This window comes from Phytophthora parasitica (genome assembly GCF_000247585.1).
Source record: "Phytophthora parasitica INRA-310 unplaced genomic scaffold supercont2.36, whole genome shotgun sequence".
Taxonomy (NCBI): Eukaryota; Oomycota; class Peronosporomycetes; order Peronosporales; family Peronosporaceae; genus Phytophthora; species Phytophthora nicotianae.
Window position 1 is genome coordinate 364,963 of NW_008649022.1, and position 18,441 is coordinate 383,403.

Genomic DNA, 18,441 nt, shown 5'->3' on the forward strand with positions numbered 1-18,441 from the left:
ATTCATCTCCGAACCCTGGACAGGGTGATGATAACTCACCACGGGTATGATGTTATCATGTTGAAATGAGTACACCTTGGTGTGGCCCACGACGCTTATTAGTTTGAGCTAAATGACAATAATGTACCTTACTGGAAAAATAAAACACGATGCTGTCTGTAGATTTTGATGACTCGTTCAGCAATCGATAGATGTATTCGCAGTAACCAACTCCCTACTCACGGTCGCGTTACTCTGCCCCGCTGACATGGGTTCGTTGAAAAAAAAATCACTTTCGTTGTAACCCGTGTGTATCTTACTTGCGCCATAGACGGCTGGTAGCATGTTGACGCCTACGAATCTCCGAAAGGGATAGAAAGTGTTCAACGTGTAATCTTCGTACGCCCCACTCTTTTCGTGATTGCCATGCTAATGCTCTTAAGCAACGGCTTTTTGGTCGTGGTAACCAGTTTCGAAAAGAATGTGCTGCTGACGGTGTACCTCCCCGGTATGAACATTGACCGCGACAGGTTTAATCGTCCGACTGCAGCGTTTACCATCACTTCTTACTTGTCAAATGATCTTCGAACTTGCAGCAATCGTGATAGTCGACATTTGGTCGCTAGTGTTGTTGCTGCCGCACCCATTCTTCCTGTTGCGCTTCCTCTTCGACGTATTGCTTGTAGGTGTGGCCCTGGAAGCGCGCACCCACCTGGTAAGTAACTACGCATCCATCTCTTGGCTGTCCAGCAGATCTCTCATCGTTTAGTTGCCACCTACAACAAAGGAGCACACGTGGTTTCTGGCCAGCTTTCATCGACTTTGAACTTAATTCACGCCCGAGAATTGGCCAGAATTTCACTGCAGGAATTGTGTGTCAGCTCGCTGTACGTACTTGTACTGAAGTTGCAACTTGGTCATGACCACCACAATACACGAACTTGTCGATTAGCATCCTTACCGCCTACCTCCGAACGACCTTGTGTCTCTGCTCACGATTTCGCTATGAAACGCTCTTCCACCCCGGGAAGGCAAAAGTGTACATCGCTGCGCTCATCTGCCCGCAATTGAACAAGATCGCGGGGGCTTTGCCTCGTTCGATTGAGCTCGTCGTCGGCTTGTTGCACGGGCAAGTCGCACGTGCTCAAGCTACGCAGCATGAACTTCACCACTTCATCATTACCAACCAGCGCAGCACTGGCAATTGACAAGCATCGCCACCGAAATGCCGGTGGATTTTTCGGGGCGGAACGTCGTTCTCACGGAGAAGTGAGCTTTACGCTCGCTAGCTTGACAGCTCCGGCTACTGTACGTTGGTGATCGCCGTTCCCGCTCGCCATCTGTCCGCGCGCAGTATACCGGTAGTCCACAGGATTCAAGGCAAATTCACAGTGGCGGTGTGCCTTCAACGCTGTCTTCCTGCCTGTCAACACGCCCCGTTTGGGCGCCGCTGCCGAACAAAAGAGCGGACTGGCGTCGCGATCGACACGCTGGATCTCTCTCTCCAGCCTCAGTTTCCAGTCGCTCCGCTGGACGATCTGCTGTCGCGTCGAATCCGACATGCAGCCCTGTGCGTTCATTAGTTCTGTGCTTCTGCATGTACTTCAGTACAGCTCTGGCCGTCAGCTTTTCAGCTTTTGCACACGTCGCAGACCGAAATATCTGTGACGTGTGCAGTATGTCTTCCCAATGTCGCGGGGGAGAGGCGCTGTGTCGGTGGCACGAAAGTGCAAGAAAGTAATGATGCTCTTCAGCTGTCAGGATGCTGTCAGCAATTGAAGAGTGGGTTTTATCTGATTCGCTCTTCAAGTGTGGGAGTATCAGATCCGCTTTTTATGAATGGTTGTATGGAAAAAGCGGATCTGATTATCCCACACTTGAAGAGGGATCAGAAATATGGTTCTTCAAATGTCATTTCGTTATAACATCATTTTTGTGTGTTTGGCACACCATCCAAACCGCATACTTTCGACGTTCGCTCGTCCCGGTGTACAATACACACTCAGTCGCTCTTCCCCCTCCTATAGCAGAGTCCAGTGTGGGAGGAATGTTCGCCGGGTCTCCGCAGGACGGCGCCAGCTCGGCGGGGCCCATGACCAACGAGGAGCTGCTGGCGCACCAGCTCGACCTGCACCAGAAGATTCAGCAGCAAATGCAGCTGCAGATGGAGATGAGCATGCAGCTCGGTTCGCGCCAGTCGCTAACGTCCTCGCTGGCCAAGGTGGAGCCGGACTTGGGCGACAACGTCTTCGACATGCTGGACGACCTCATCATGATCCCGTCGGGGGCTGTGGCGCCCGAGCGCGGCTCGTTGTCCAAGCAGGCGCGCGAGGAGACGATGGACGACGACAGTACGCCCGCTATGGGCTCTGGAAGCGTCAGTGGCGGCCGCGACAGCCTCGCGGACATCCTGGAGAGCCTGGATATGGACCTGGACGATGATCTCAATGACGACACGCTGTCATCAGGCAGCGAGCGCGCTCGCAGCGCCAGCGACTCGCTGGACGAAGGCGATCTGGACGACCTGGAGGATCTGGAAAACCTCGATTTGGACCTCGATTTGGACACAAAGGACAAAAAATTGGACACTGACGCAAATGATAAGACCGACCCGAACGAACACGCGCCGGCTGAGGAGGAGTTTGTGCATTTGAGACGCTCATCGTTGGATTTGCTGGCATCTATGAGTGGCAGCACGTCCAGTGTGTCGAATAATGCCGCTGGCAACATGTGCACTTTGATTTGGGAAGGAGGACTACTGGGACTGCGTCTGCGCCACTCGCAGTCCAGGATGATGCCGGCCGTGTCGAAAATTACCGGTAAAAGCTCGATTTTCGGCATTCATCTCGTGGAAGTGGGCGATTTGTTGCTAAAAATTGGAGATCGTGTGACCCGCGACATGGAGTTCTTAGACGCAATTGACTACCTGAAAGAGGTGCCCAAGCCGTGTAAATTGGTGTTCAGGAGACTCATGGCAGACCCGATGGCGGTAAAACCGGTACAACCGAAGGTAAAGAGTGCGATTGGCTTGAAGCTGGCGGCGAAATTCGAGGAATTGACGGCAGCGGAGAATGAAAAATTCCCTCCTCAACCGGCTGTGAAGTTGGAGGCCAAGTACGAGATTAAGTGGATTGACGGACCGCTGGGTATTAGTCTGATTGCGAGCAAGGACGTGCCGTACCCGCTAGTGACACGTATCACTGGAAAGAACCGCTCGCCACAGGTGCAGGACGTGCAGCCAGGTCACTATCTCGTTCAGATTGGCAGCTACAACACTGCAGACGGCAATTTCAACACGGCGATTAAGTTCCTGCAAAAGGTACAGAAACCGGTATCGCTGTTCTTCTGCCCAGGCAACAAGAAGGTTTCAGCGCGTCCAGAGTCCGCGGAGGATGAATACGACCACATTTGGGAGAAGAAACAGCCGCTGTGCTTCACTGTACGACCAAATGTTGCTGGCCATATGATTGTGGCCGACTTGGGTAGTGCAAAGTCCATTAAGGTGAAGATTAAGGGCGCTCCGAACAATGTGGCAGCGTTTGTGAGCTCAGGAGACCGCATCATGTGGATTAACGACGACTGTGTGAAGGATCTGACTTTCCATGAGTCGCTACTGAAGCTGCGTACAGCCAAGCGTCCGCTGGTTATTCGGTTCAAGAAGGGCTCTCCCGAAGACGCGCTCGCAGCTTTATCTTCTTCCGCAGACATCCATTCGGCGTCCAAGTTTACAGCTTCGACGTCGTCGTTGGCTTCCTCATCAACGTCGGTATCTTCGTCCACGTCCACATCTTCCACGTCGTCTCCCCCGTCGTCAGCTTCTGCGAGTGAGAACGTGGCACCTGCTGCTGCGCCGTCACCCCCCAAGGTTGCACAGCCACTGGCATCTCCACTGCCTACACCTCGAACTTTCATTAATCCGCTCAAGAAGATGAGTATAGCTCTTGGAAGCCACGCCAAGGAGAACGCTACTAATGTCACCACCGCCAAAGTGCAGACCGAGTCTAGGAAGCACCAGGACAGGCAGGCATACTCTACACAGCAACAGCATCAACAACATCAACAGCATGTATCGCAGTCACAGCAGTACGCTGCGCAGGAAGCAGCACAAAGTAAATACCGAGGCCACGCAGATCAGGAGGCGAAGCGATCGGCACATGATGCACGGCAACCGAACGCCTTGTCTAATACGTCCAGAGTCTCGCCACATGGTTCAAGAGGAGGACATCACACGGCTGCTCCTGTAATGCTCACCAACAAGGACCCACCTCCTCGGAAGATGAACAGTCCAGACCACGGCAACGCACATCGGAATGACATGAGCCATCGTATCGCGGAGACACAGAATAAACTGCGTAACCTGGAGCACGGACTACGCAAGTCTCCGCTTGCCAAGTCTTCTAGCGACCCCATTGATGATACACCATTGAAACCCTTGTCACGGAGTGGACATCGTCACGGCTCGGCGCCTCAAATACCCAGTGAAACTAGTCGATCCAAGGAGAAAGAACTGGAGAAGGACAGTGATGTGTACGAAGTGGTATGGCCCGAGGGTACAGCACTTGGTCTGACACTACGTGTGCATCCGACGACAAGATTCCCAGTGGTGGCGCGTGTGACTGGCACGAGTAACCTCAAGAACATTGAGCACGTGTCACCGGGTGACATCCTCTTCGCTGCCAACAACATGAACATTGTACCGCAGCCCAAGTTCAAGCAAACCCTCGAGAACTTGTCTCGTCTTCCGAAGCCAGCAGTGCTGCGTTTCCGACGTGCATCAGCCGCGGCGTATGCTTCAATGCGAAGCGATGAGTCTGATCAGACGCTGCCTCGTGGACCAGCGCTAAAGGACCGCGAGTACGAACTCATCTGGAGGGAAAATGCCAACCTTGGGCTGGTATTTAGCTCGGACAACGATGTACCAAAGGTGACAAAAGTGGATATGGATTCGGGCGGCCCCATGCTGCACAAGGTGTCGGTAGGAGACGTGCTCACTTGGATTGGACCCATGGAGATCAGTGGCTCGACGTTCCACTCGTCAATGGCGACTTTGCGCGCCGTCAAGCGGCCTGTTGTGCTGCGCTTTTTCAAACGCGGAACATAATGAAGAAAGTGGTTGTAGCTGAACTGACGAAGTCGTAGTAGTTAAAGTACTTAGTAGGGGAAGTCGCAGCAACAGGAAACAGGATTGTAAATCTCTCGGTGTTAGAAGACGGGGCCTCGACCCGCCCCGCAAAGAAAATGTCTTTTTGGTCGGTGTCATCGATCGTCTTGTGCCGCATACCATAAACGTTCTTGTTCATTCTCTTTGTCTACTCTAATTCCACTCTAACTCAACCGTGTTGTAGTTTCTCTAAGCTTTAGAGTCCAAAGCCACCGTAACGTACAAATCCAAATGTAATAATTAGGCGTGTTGCTTACTGTATCGCTCCCTTATTTGACGCTATCCTTTCATTAATTGGCACGGCAGGAGAGCGCTTCAAAACATGCCGCCGCCAGGTGAGGACGAGTTGAGGCGCTCAAACTTGGCAGCCAGTGCCTGTTTCTTGGTGAGAATCTCATTACGGGAGTTCTTAAGGTCCGTCGACACGTCCGTAACGTTGATGGCGTCCATGAAATTGGCCAGTAGCGGTGCCTTGACGTTCGAAGACGGCACACTAACACCTGCCGTACCCGACGGCGACAAAAAGTCTTCAATTGCGAAGGCGTAATGGTGAGCAATGGCAAACCCCAGCATCTCGACGCAAATAACAAAGTCATTCAGCGCTGAAGCAATTTTCTGCGCGTCCCAGCAGTCCGGACAGCCGATATGCCACTTCTCCGAGATGACGCCGACACTCACAAGTCCACTAATCATGATCGACTGCCAGTACGTAAAGAAAATAATTGCCTTAATGGCCAGGAACTTGGGCCACGGCCGCATGGGCTGCAGCTCCTCGTGGGCTCCGTGGAAGAAGATCAGTAGACAGTAAAGCGCCCACGTCTGTGACGCACTGAGGATGAAGCATACGTAGCCGTAGCTCACCAAAGGGTTCATGAGCTCACCCTCTCCATACACACCTGCCAAGCTCGTGATGAGCATGACGATGCTCATGAGCAGTTTAATCGGAATATACTGCAAAATACCGATGGTGGTCTGACGCAGGAACTTGCCGCCCATGGACCAGGGCTGAACACAGCAGAAGGGGAAAACGTGTGTCATCTGCGGCTTGGAGCGCATAGTGCTGGCTAGAACGGACTGGCCGCCCAGATACTCGACCAGGAAGCAGTGGAACGAATAGAGCGCGAAGGCTTCGTACAGATCACGCACAGTCTCGAACAGCAGCTTGGACTCGTTGAATACCAGCGCCATGTAGGACGTTAACGCGTAAATTGGGACCATCATGAGGATGCGGATCACGTGCTTGCGAATGCCCGCCGATGGGTTATACAGTAAGTGCGTCCAGATGAGCCACCCGGACAGGATAATGGCCAGCAGCGTGAAGGCGCCCGAGATGGCGTACGCCAGCGTCTGCAGCTGCATGGCGGCGGGGGACACGACTGACGAACTCTTCCGACCTGGTTTATCTCTGCCGGGAGGAGATATTTGTTAGAGCGGATTTGAAAGGGTTAAGTGCACCACATCAAAATTAGAATAGTCATATGGGTACAGAGAGCAGCATAGATTTCTGCACCCATGTTACTATTTCTAACCGCATTGCCAAATCTTAGAAACACTTCTCATTGGCTAATTTGGTCTGTAATAAGAAACATTTCTAAAAGCGCTGGCGCCAAAGACCTCGTCCACTATTTGGCGCGAAGTCGACGAAAAGGTTGCGGTACTCACCTTCCTTCTCTCCAAGAGCCGACAGCCATGGCGGAGGACAAGGTGACGGTCAAACAGGAGGTCAAGACGGAAGTCAAGACAGAGCAGGGGGCGGCCCCCGCCTCCAACGTGCCGCGTCTGAACGCAGCCATGTTCTTCCGCCGTCTCCAGCGTCTCTACAGCTCGTGGAAGGTAAGAAACCCTTCTTTCTACCGCTCTCTACTAGCACACTAACTCTTAATATTTGCAGGAAAACAAAAATGAACCCGCATGGGGTGGGGTGGACTCGTTCTGCGTGCTTGCGGGTCGTGCACAGCAGGAAGAGTCCGGCTACCGCAAGTCTGCGGTGCTCCAGATCTATCTGCTGGGTTTCCTGGAGTTCCCTGAGACTCTGATGGTGTTTACGCCCCAGAAACTCTACGTACTTACAGGCGGTAAGAAATACACGATGCTAGAGGCTGTAGCCCAGGAGAACGCCACGTCAGACGTGAAGCTGGAGCTGCTGAAACGCAACAAAGCCGACGGTAACGTGGCCAACTTTAAGGTTCTGACAGACGCCATCAAGGCCAGTGGCGCCAAGACGGGCGTGTTGACGAAGGAGAACCCACTTGGAGAACTCGTAGCCAGCTTTAAGAAGGCTCTCGAGGCCACAGATGTAGAGCAAGTTGAGGTGGGCAAAGGTATCGAGACGGTGCTGACAGTTAAAGAGAGTGAAGAACTCGAGAACATCCGCTGGGCCGGCGCTCTGTCCAGTAAAGTATTCAAGCTCAAGTTCATGGAGGACATGGAGCAGATTATTGACGACGAGAAGTCCATTAGTCACGAGAAGATCTCGATGGCCATTGAAGATGTGTTCGATAACCCGTCCAAGATCAAAGTGACGATCGATCCGGTGGATATCGAGCCGTGCTACCCTCCTATTGTCCAGTCTGGAGGCAAATACGACCTCAAGCCCAGTGCACAGAGCAACAAGGACCCTATGAAGTACGACGTCATCATCTGTTCGCTCGGAGCGAGGTACAAGGGATACTGCTCCAATGTAGGACGCACGTTCTTCATTGATCCGACCAGTTCGATGGAGAAATCGTACGAATTACTGCGTGAGGCACACGAAATGTGCGTCAAGGAGCTGCAGCCGGGCAAAATCGTCGGTAAAGTGGTGGAAAAAGTGCGCAAGTTCATCCAGTCGAGGAATGCGACGCTGTTTGGCAAGCTGACGAAGAATCTAGGCTTCGGTATTGGTCTGGAGTTCCGTGAGTCGTGCAACCTGCTCACGACCAAGAACCAGACGCTGATCAAGGAAGGAATGGCGTTCAATGTAGCCTTTGGCTTCAACGATATCCCGATCCCAGAGTCGCAGCGCAAGAAGAAGAAACTGGACAGCTACGCCGTGTTCCTGGCCGACACTGTGGTGGTTCTAGAGAACGAAACAAAGTACTACACGAAGGTACCGAAGGCGTGGGGTAAGGTGCGCTACGACATCGATGACGACAACGGCGAAGAGGAGGAGAAGTCCAAGAAGAAATCCAGCAAGGGAAAAGATAGCTCCATTCATGGCTCTGTGGACACGTCGCTCTCTGGTACACGCAACCAGGTGCTGCAGTCGCGTCTGCGTGATCAACAGCGACAGTTGGAAGGCAAGGAGACGGACCAGGAACGCCGTGATCGTCACCAGGCCGAACTGATGCGTAGGAAACGCGAGGAAGCCATGCGTCGACTGGAAGAGCAGAACAACGACAAGTCGGATGACCCTAAGAAGGAGAAGAGCATCAAGGCGTATCAAGGTCCGCAGGACTATCCGTCTGAGCTACGTGAGCGCCAAGTTATGGTGGATATGCGTGCTGAGGCTGTCATTCTACCTATCAACGGTGTACCGGTGCCATTCCACATCTCGACCATCAAGAACGTGAGTAAATCAGAGGAAGACAAGGCCACGTACTTGCGTATCAACTTCTACGTTCCTGGTACATCACTCGGACGTGACGTGCTTCCGGCCATGGCAAACGCGATCACTAAATTCCCCAACAAGATGTTCATCAAGGAGCTGGGCTTCCGCTCCACGGATGCGCACAATCTGAACAACCAGTTCCGATTGATCAAAGAGCTCCAGAAGCGTGTGAAGCAGCGCGAACAACGCGAACAGGAAGAGTCCGATCTGGTTGTCCAAGAAGACCTGATCCTGACCCGTGACCGTCGTGTACCCCGGCTGATTGATCTCTCGGCTCGACCGCACTTGACCGGACGAAAGACTCACGGTACACTGGAGGCTCACTCAAACGGCGTGCGCTTCACTACGAACAAGAACCAGAAGCTTGACATTCTGTACGCCAACATTAAACACGCGATCTTCCAGCCTTGCGATAAGGAACTGGTGGTGCTGATCCACTTCCACTTGAAGAACCACATTATGATCGGCAAGAAGAAACAGAAGGACGTGCAGTTCTACACTGAAGTGATCGAAGGTTCACAGACGCTGGACAACCGACGGCGATCCATGTACGACCCGGACGAGCTGGACGAAGAGAACCGTGAACGTGCATTGCGTGAGAAGCTGAACACGACGTTCAAGGAGTTCTGTCACAAGATGGAGAGCGTGTCGGAGCGACATGGCAAGCCCGTGGTGTTCGATATCCCGTACCGTGAACTAGGCTTCATGGGTACGCCATTCAAGGAGATGGTGCTGCTGCAGCCGTCCGTGCACTGTCTCGTCAGTCTGACGGATATGCCGTTCTTTATCATCTCATTGGACGAGGTGGAGCACGTCCACTTTGAGCGCGTCATGTTCTCGTCTAAAAACTTCGACGTCGTGTTCGTGTTCAAGAACTTCGATATCATGCCTACTCGTATCAGCGCCGTGTCTATGAGTGAACTGGAGCGTATCAAGGAGTGGCTAGACGACATTGATATCTGCTTCACTACCGGTACAGCAAACCTGAACTGGAAGAGTATCATGTCCACGATCAAGAGCGACCACCGCTTCTATCTGGATACTGATGATGATGGTGTGCCTAAGCCAGCCGGCTGGGAGTTCCTCAAGGTTCGTTGCTGTGTTGGGTATTGAGATACGAGAACGTACGCTGACATTGTTTTGTGTGTGTGTTTGCATAGATGGAAGGCTCGGATGACGAAGATGACGAGGAAGAAGAAGCGGGAGATAGCAACTACTCGGGTGGCTCCGATGAAGAAGACGACGATAGTGACTCGAGTGACTCGGACGGATCGGACTGGGAGTCGATCGTGGACGAAGAATCTTCGTCAGAGGAACCGTCGGAGGACGAGGACGCACCGTCTTGGGACGAATTGGAGAAAGAGGCACAGGCGTCTGACCGTATGCGCAACGAGAAGCGCGATCACGATGACGACGATGAAGACTACCGTCGCTCGTCCAAGAAGAAGAAAGCGCGTCGCCACTAAAAGCGCAGACAAGTGCACGACTCTTGTTAGTGCGCGGACTTTCGTAAACTTACGTGACAAATACTACTCTGTGAACGGCTTCTTTGTTGTACGCGCCACCCAGACAGGCTTCAGTATTACAGAAGTTATCGTCGATAAGCGTAGGGTTCAACCATTTATACGAACACAAACAATTGGATACAAAGTACTTACATTCTGTCAAATTAGCAGATATGACAGGCTATACAAACCCCGACCTACGCTTATCGAGGGCACCTTCTGTACATGAATTGAGTATCGTCGACAGTCATTGCACCAAATACATGTAAAAAAGTAAGTGAGAGGGCCTCACTCTGTAACCAACGATTTGCTTTTTATCAACCAATCCTGACGCTTGATCGCAGCTGTTGTTCTTGTAATCCAGCAAACTTTCAAGCATTTTGGAAATTGTTATTGTGACATTTTCACTTAAACTGATGCTCGCTACATTTTTAATTCAGGTGACGACCTCCTTTCTTTTTTCTCTCTTTCTTTCCGCCATGTATTTGGAGAGGCAACACGGGGGTGGAGTTAATGGAATCTTGCTATAACAACATCTTGTTGGTGGAGAACTGTATATAAGAACAAAGTTCTTAGAATGAGGTCTGTCCTCGGTATACTATATGGGGTAGTTGTAATGTGAATTGTGTGCTCCGCTCTCCCATCACATTTGAGAGGGGTATTCTATTTGGCGCGAATACACTATTTGGCATTTTCCGTTAATGCCCATACAACAATATAAGTTGATCGTTTGAGATTGATTTCCGACAACACGACAGCGATCTCCTGTAAACCGACGTGAAACAAATAATTATTTTACAGTCGTGGCCCTCGTATTCGCCACCACTTAATTTTTATAACTTATAATGCCTTCTCTTGGATTTGTAAATATCTTTCATTTATTAATACTCAGTGCAAGTATTTTTGATTCTGAATTTTGATAAGGTCTATCTTCGGGATGCCTGAATGTGCGTCTGCCTTTTCCCCTTTCCTATCTCTTGTTATGCCTAGTATATTACGCCGACGATACTTGATCGAGGCCATAAAAGGTTCCGTCTGCAACGCATAACGCTTAGTAAGGTGCTTCACTCGTTGCTTCAGAAATTTTTACGGCAACGCCGATTCACTATTATTAATCATAACGTCATGCAATTTCTCCGTAAAATTTTTTTGGAGCCGCCACTGCGAAGTCAACCACATGTAGCTCATGTAGTTGAGCTCTTTCGTGTCCAATGCGTACAGCTCATGATTCAAGATTTGCCATTATATTTGTGCGCAGTGCTGCGAATTTGGTCAATGTGCTGATAAATATCGACAAAAAGAATTATTGGTAAGCGCAATTTGCATTGTGCGATGTACTTACGAATATAATGGTGCATCCGTAATCAACATATATGTTTTCCACTGGCTCCAATCTCGTGATGGCCTTGCTGCCATCACGAGATTGGAGCTGCGGGTAGAAAAGTGATGATCAGTTGGAATACGTGGATTAAAACGGACAAATATTCCCTTCACTTCACAATCAGCCCTAGAAGACGCAACCAAGCCCTCAAACGCCTACCATGCGTGTTCACTACATTGTGGTGCTGCTTGGTGCCCTAGCTACATCAGTATCTGCTGACGTATCGAGGACGGATTCCAAGATAGCCGCACCACGTTACGCCCGTTCGCTCCCTACTGACCGTACCGTTGTGAGAGGTTTGAGATCCAACAAGCCTCGTCATGACAGCGAAGAGAGAGGCATATTCGACGGTGCCCTCGCTTACGTCGATGATTTCGTCAAGAACTTGCTGAAGGAAAGAACCGGTTGGGACCTCATCGATGATTTGACAGAGAACGTGAACCTAAGCCCAAAGATCAGCGAGATGCTGAAGAAAAACACACCAGTGGACGAAGCTTTTAAGGCCCTGGAAGTGGAAAAAGTGGCGGGTATTGATAACCTCTTGGAAAGCCAGCAGTGGAAGGAGTGGGCCGTATTCGTCATCAAACGCAGCAAGGACACCCCAGACGAAGCACTTTCTTCGGCAATGTCAATTCAATTTGGCCTCGATAGAGTATCCTCGATTCTAGCTAACGCGGGGAAGAACCCCAAAACCAAAGCGATCGCTGAGAAGCTGGAGGAGGCGCAACTTAAACGTTGGCTCAGTCTTGGATCAGATCCGGACAAGATCTTCGAGGCGCTGAAGCTCAACACGAAGTTTGACAGTTTTTTTGACAGCCCGCAATTCGCTACTTGGACCAGCTTCCTGAAGGCGTTCAATGCGAAAAACAGCAACAAGAAAGAAATCACTGGACTGGATGTCCTGTTACAGTATTATAAAGAGGACAGCTTGACCAAACTGATCGTCTCTGCTGACAATGTCAACAGCCCCAGAGCTCAACAATATCTGGACGAGTTGTTGTTGAGGTGGCGCGATCAACCACTTCACCCGCAGCACGTCTTCACCATGATGAAGCTTGATGAGGCTGGAGATGCCCTGCTCACCAACCCACTGTTGAGCAGGTGGGTAAAATACATGGAAGACTTTAATGAGAAGTATCCGCTCGCTAAGACCAGCATGATCCAGACATTCACCAAAAACTATGGAGACGAAAAGGTGGCGACGATGCTTCAAGCGGCAGCGAAGGCGTCAGATGCAGACACAGCAAAGATCGCCAGTACGTTACAGGAAGCTCAGTTCAAGAATTGGATGGTCCTTGGGCTGACCCCAGACGAAGTATACAACACCGTTCTGAAGATCACGTCTACCAGTAGTCCGAAGGCTGATATTTGGCGCGCCTACTACAATGCTTACGAGAAGGAATTCCCAGGGAAGCTCTTTTCATTTAACCCGTAGAAGAGAAGTGCATGGATGGTGCTTTGTCAACACGTCACACTTATTTTCACCACCTTGACTTCAAGTATTCATTGGTGTACTGCTGAGCCACGAAATTGCGCGGCGGTGACTCCTGTCGATTTACTGAGGGTATACCATGCTGAGTTCGTGCCAAGAATTTCGTGGGCTCCTCGGCTATTGACTCTTATAAACAAGAGTGCTGCTAGAGAAGATCAAAAGAGATGGAAGGTCAGCTTCGGATATTTCGGCTTAATTTCTCTGGCTGAAATGCATAGAATATGACTTCAAACTGTAAAAAACTGGAATGCCTATTTTAATCTGCGGCGACATTGATATAATCCTTCTGGAAACCGCTCTATCTAGGTTTTAAAAGAGACCAATAGATACGCGTATTTCTTCCTTTCTGCTGTTTGAAAGATAGACATGTTTGTTTTACTTCCAGGAACAACTATGGAGTACGAGGTTACGATAGGTGAGCGCATGGGTACGAGCTCAAAAATAGGTAAGTAGCAGTAGAACAACTTGCTAGTTGTCCCTTTCTAAAATTTACGTCTAAACTTGATCTAACACTAGCCGAGCGCCGCCGCAGCGCGGCGGTAATTTTATGTTTGATCGGACTTGCCAAGGTCTTTCCCGCCCCCTTCTTCGCATTGGCAAGATTATACTATTTTTTAAACCCCTTATAAACTACCATTGTAATCTATAGCAGTTATTTTTAATATCTAAGAATAATTGTTCCATTCTCATCAATTAGGTACAAAATCGACTTCAAAATACTGAATACTTTAAAACAATCCCTATGCTCCAATGGGGACCCTATGTAAGCCATAGGCATAGTGTATTGTACTATCATAGCCCTCATTGTGATGTCCTGCGTATAACTATTCCAATACGGTAAAATTGTCGAAGAAAGATCATTTGGCTGACATAACTAAATTGACGTGGTGTACGTCGTTCATATGGAGAGCATAGCACGACCTCGCAAGGCTGTCAACGGGGGTGCCAAGCGAAGAGAATGAGCTCTGTTCGCGGTATACTATTGGGGTAGATATAATGTAATTTGTATGCTCAGCTCTCCCATCGCATTTATGAGGGGTGTACGGTACACTATTTGGCATTTTCCATTAATACCCATATTGTGAGGTCTACTCAAAATTTCCATGGGCGGTTCTTTGCCCCCAATTCGCCCAGCGTATACAATTCCGTATACTGTCCGTTTAAGTACGAAATAAGATCGTGAAGAACATACTTGGTGGGTTCTACTAATGACTTGGATTTGAATGTGAGCGATTGTCCGACCCAAATCGGCAAATTGGAACGAAATTCACAGTACAACAAGATAGCTTGAGCGTTTGAGATCGAACCGACTTGAAAAATAATTAACACTGGTAGTGCTTCGGTACGAAGCAAAGGTACATTCTAACTGGGATTGATACTGATAGTGCTTCGGTACGAAATAACGTACAGCCCAACTGGGATTAATTCATGTCCCCTGATTCATTTATACCGTAATCAAACTGTATTATTATACCAAGTCAGGTATTTCCATCTTTCATAGGAAGCTTTGTGTGAGGGCAGTCTCCAAATAGTCTGGCATCGTCAAACGCGATCGTGGTATACTCAGTTGTTGTTACTCGTATTCATGAAGTATACAATTTATATTATCCTCAGGTTCAAGTTTTGCAAGTGGCAACATTCAAACGATCATCGCTCATATATTAATCATCAATATTAGCTCAATAAAGCTGCTGCGGTCCATATAACATTCCTTATTTCATTAGCTTTCTTTTTATACGCGTATTATACTTTAAATCATTTTGGGGGCTTCGTAATCTTAGTCCACCAAAAAGCCCTCACTTCAACATGTCATTTCGTTATGAGTACTAGCTCAACGCGCGTAAAAAAAAGGATTCTGTACAGGTGAGTCTCTCTTCTTTCTCGTCACGCAATGCAAGTTGTTAGTGCACGTCTGTAGGCTTCCTGCAATTTACAACCCGTCGTCGAAGATGGAGGCTTTTTCATGTCTCCATGAACGAAACCGACTGCCCGTACGGCCAGGCTGCCGTGGACAGCCATGTAGCAGGTTGGTGACACGGTGACACTACATCGTCATCGTGAAGTCGACTGAAAAGTGTTAGGGTGTTCCCTTCAGGTCCCAGTCCATTGTAGAAGGCGGGCTAGCTCGGAGTGAACGCCTAGACGTTGAGGTGCATTTCTTTAGTGGACGCCTGCAAGTCCGACCGAGTAGAGATAAACAATAAACAAACGGCGGTGAACACACTCACGAACTTTGATCAAGTGCGTACTGCGTGCTCGTTTGTTCGAGTCTCATACCGGACTTTTGTAAATGTAGTGCTTCGACTAACTTCACGGAGAGCTGATGCCTCCATGTCGTGTGGAGTGTTCGAAGTGGAGTTAGATTGGTGACTCGTCTCTTTCAGATGACAGAGGAACCTTGCTTTCGTTTTTGTCAATGCTATCTCCACTCCGAAAATCTGTGGATGGTGACATGCTGTGCATACATGTTCTAATTAAAATCTACATACATTGCTTTATTTCGGCGTCGATTGAAGTATAGTCCGAATCCTGCTAAATTTCATGAATGTGTACTGCACCAACCGCCTTATCGTGGCCAGCCTTGGCATACTTGATCAAAGTTATTCTACGGGCTCTATTAGCCAAGGAAAGGTAATATGCATCGCTAATTGTGTTTGTGGGTTCAATTCTGTCGCTGACGTACACTACTGTTGATTATTCCGATTTTGAAGTAATAATTGTACGTAATACTGGTGTAGTAGGATAACGACCATAACTTGGTAAAGGACTTGCGCCTAGACCCGAAAGTCAGTGAACTGCTAAAGAAAAACACACCTGCGGAGAAAGCCTTTCTGGCTTTTGAAGTGAACAAGGCGACGGGTAACCTGTTGGAGAGTCCGCAATGGAAGAACTGGGCCGCATTTGTCGTCAAACGCAATAATAATAATAATCCGGAAGGGTCACTAGCTTCAGCAATGATGATTCAATTTGGCGTCGACAAAGCGTTTGAGATTCTAGCTGCCGCGGCGAAGATCCCAAAGACAAAGGAAGTCGCTACGAAGCTGAAGGAGGCGAAAATCAACGGCTGGCTCAGTCATGGGTCCAGGCCGGATGCAATTTTCGAGGCGATGAAGCTGAATCAGAAAATTGACAATTTTTTTGACAGTCCTCAATTCACTACTTGGGCCGCCTTCTTAAAGGCTGTCAACGAGAAGAATAAGAACAAGAAAAGCATCTCTGAACTGGATGTTTTCAAGAAGTTTTATGAAGAGGATGACTTACTCAAGCTTCTGAGTTCAGCAGATAATATTGACAACCCCAGGACTCAGAAATATCTGGACGAACTAGCGACCGGGTGGCTGGATCAACCTATGCATCCGCAAAACGTCTTCAACAAGTTGAAGCTTGACGAGGCTGTGGACGATTTACTCACCAAACCATGGTTAAGCAACTGGGTGGAGTACATGAAGAAGTTTAACGAGCAATACCCGTTCGCTCAGACAAGCATGATCAAGTCTTTCACCAAGAGCTACGGCGACGAGAAGCTGGCTGTGATGCTGCAAGCGGCGACAAAGGGGTCAGATGCACACACAGCCAGGATCGCGAAGAACTTGCAACAGGCTCAGTTCAAACAGTGGATGATTGGCAAACTGAATCCAGACGACGTATATAAGACCGTTTTGAAGCTCGACTCGACAAGCAGCCCAAAGGCTGAAATTTGGCGCGCATTCTACAATGCATACGACACCGCGTTTCCAGGCCAGTTGTTTTCGTTTAAGCCATAGAAATAAGGACTTGCTACTCCTGAAGTGTGTGCTACAATACTCCAGCTCCAAAAACCAACCGTCTTAGAGCTCTTTGAAGAAAGCCCAACAAGGATTAATTCGGTGGGATGGTCATCCCAGTATACCGATACAGGTCCCAGGACGTCAGTAATGATAACCTGCCTCCCAAAAGCTTCGATATTTCAACACAAATTCCGGAATGACCAAATAATTTTTTTTTAGTGATAGCTTGCTAGTGAGAAGACAGAGGTGAACCGCTTAGGATTATAGCTGACGTCAAGACGAAGAACACAATCATTTACTGCATTAGAGAATCTCATCGGTACCTAATAATCGGCAGAAATTGTATTACGAAGATGTATAAATTGTTTTCAAACTCATTTTTGCCTAGCTATTTCCCATGTCTAGGTTCATATTAAATGTTCTTCTTACAATGATAGAAGACACTGAAAGGCAAATACATGAGCGTGGCATTTCCCAAAAATATATTACCACAGGTCATATAATCGATTTGAAATTGGTTCCTACACGAAGGGCAGATGCCGCGGCTGCGAATCAGGTGCAGTAGATGCGTTAATTCGTGGGTAAGCATCTCTTTTTATAATGCTAAGATCTGTAGGGTCTCTTCAGTCAAAGCACAAGTACCTTATTGCTTCCTCGAACTAGATATTATTTGTAGCGATGCCCATCCGTCTCCGTATCGTACATTCCCTCTGGTTGCGAACCTCTACAGTTTTGGCACGCATAGAATCGATAATTGTACCAGTTAGATAGTGTATTTTGTAGTTCATGAGTATGTATCCGAGGTACTAGTTACTTATAGATAATAAACAAAGGGGTCAGATCTTATCCCAGCGTCGCGTACTCCTAGTAATATAGTCCACTCTGCCGAATTAGAGGTGCAGAGCTTTACTTAGCAGCCACAAGTATGAGACTCAACCCACGTCTTGAAAACCGATCGACAAATTTGTTGATATATATATATATATATATATATATATGCTAACTGAACTTTGACTATTCAAATAAAACCCCTCAAAGTCTTTAAATGAACTGAAGGATATTGTTGACTCAACCCTCAGTACCAGCAGCGTAAACTGATATGAGACTGCGTCAAACAAAAAGCTACTAATCAACCATTAATTAATAAGCGTCTAAGGTACATCTTTGAAAAGCCCTGTATCTCCGCCGTCCGTAGAGCCCTCAAACGAAGAAATCCATTCAGCCGTTTCGGAGAAATCGGCTGACCAAAAAATTATCTCCGTCAAGGACGTCGAAGTCGATTTTTTTATTGGTGAATTAGATCCAAAATCGCCCAAGGAATCCAGTGGTGGCCTCGGTTTACGCTAATTCGTACTCTAAAAGGTCAGTTTTGCCAGTTTTGTGTTACCACTCCAGTGTACCCAAGTGTAGTTTTTGAATTTTTTTTTGAAAAATCGGAAATCTATACACTGATGGACGTAGGTATCAATTCGATTTATCGGGTAAATCGCATACTCTGACGAAGCACTTACTTCTTTGGGGCCTTCCTCTTCTTTGCAGGCGCTTCCTCGGCGCTTGGCCCGACGTC

At 48.6% G+C, this 18,441-nt stretch overlaps 7 protein-coding genes across 7 annotated transcripts in view; 4 read left to right on the plus strand and 3 right to left on the minus strand.

The window, feature by feature from the left end:
* Positions 1-601: 601 nt before the first annotated feature.
* On the minus strand, positions 602-1,559 carry PPTG_13718 (hypothetical protein; the record flags this gene model as incomplete). Its single annotated transcript, XM_008910094.1, has 3 exons — positions 602-721; positions 1,023-1,128; positions 1,243-1,559. The coding sequence occupies 3 exons, from the start codon at positions 1,557-1,559 to the stop codon at positions 602-604; spliced, it is 543 nt and encodes a 180-aa protein (XP_008908342.1).
* A 400-nt stretch (positions 1,560-1,959) lies between these two features.
* On the plus strand, positions 1,960-5,349 carry PPTG_13719 (hypothetical protein). Its single transcript, XM_008910095.1, has one exon. The coding sequence runs from the start codon at positions 2,027-2,029 to the stop codon at positions 5,078-5,080; it is 3,054 nt and encodes a 1,017-aa protein (XP_008908343.1). The 5' UTR covers positions 1,960-2,026; the 3' UTR covers positions 5,081-5,349.
* PPTG_13720 (hypothetical protein) lies at positions 4,759-6,565 on the minus strand. Its single transcript, XM_008910096.1, has one exon. It carries the CDS (start codon positions 6,497-6,499, stop codon positions 5,456-5,458), a length of 1,044 nt encoding a protein of 347 aa, XP_008908344.1. The 5' UTR covers positions 6,500-6,565; the 3' UTR covers positions 4,759-5,455.
* A 174-nt stretch (positions 6,566-6,739) lies between these two features.
* Positions 6,740-10,416, plus strand: PPTG_13721 (hypothetical protein). Its single transcript, XM_008910097.1, has 3 exons — positions 6,740-6,973; positions 7,032-9,818; positions 9,890-10,416. Exons 1-3 carry the CDS (start codon positions 6,830-6,832, stop codon positions 10,193-10,195), a joined length of 3,237 nt encoding a protein of 1,078 aa, XP_008908345.1. The 5' UTR covers positions 6,740-6,829; the 3' UTR covers positions 10,196-10,416.
* A 1,255-nt stretch (positions 10,417-11,671) lies between these two features.
* Positions 11,672-13,428, plus strand: PPTG_13722 (hypothetical protein). The gene has a single exon (XM_008910098.1). It carries the CDS (start codon positions 11,776-11,778, stop codon positions 13,048-13,050), a length of 1,275 nt encoding a protein of 424 aa, XP_008908346.1. The 5' UTR covers positions 11,672-11,775; the 3' UTR covers positions 13,051-13,428.
* A 2,220-nt stretch (positions 13,429-15,648) lies between these two features.
* PPTG_13723 (hypothetical protein) lies at positions 15,649-16,871 on the plus strand (the record flags this gene model as incomplete). The annotated part of the gene is made up of 2 exons (XM_008910099.1): positions 15,649-15,738; positions 15,849-16,871. The coding sequence occupies 2 exons, from the start codon at positions 15,649-15,651 to the stop codon at positions 16,869-16,871; spliced, it is 1,113 nt and encodes a 370-aa protein (XP_008908347.1).
* Positions 16,872-17,949: 1,078 nt separating this feature from the next.
* The window catches only part of PPTG_23360 (hypothetical protein), a gene marked incomplete at both ends in the record, with an annotated part of 2,577 nt that continues 2,085 nt past the window's right edge, over positions 17,950-18,441 (minus strand). Inside the window, one exon of the mRNA XM_008910100.1 lies at positions 17,950-17,996. Within this exon, the coding sequence (XP_008908348.1) occupies positions 17,950-17,996 (47 nt within the window). The remainder of the gene's footprint in view (positions 17,997-18,441) is intronic.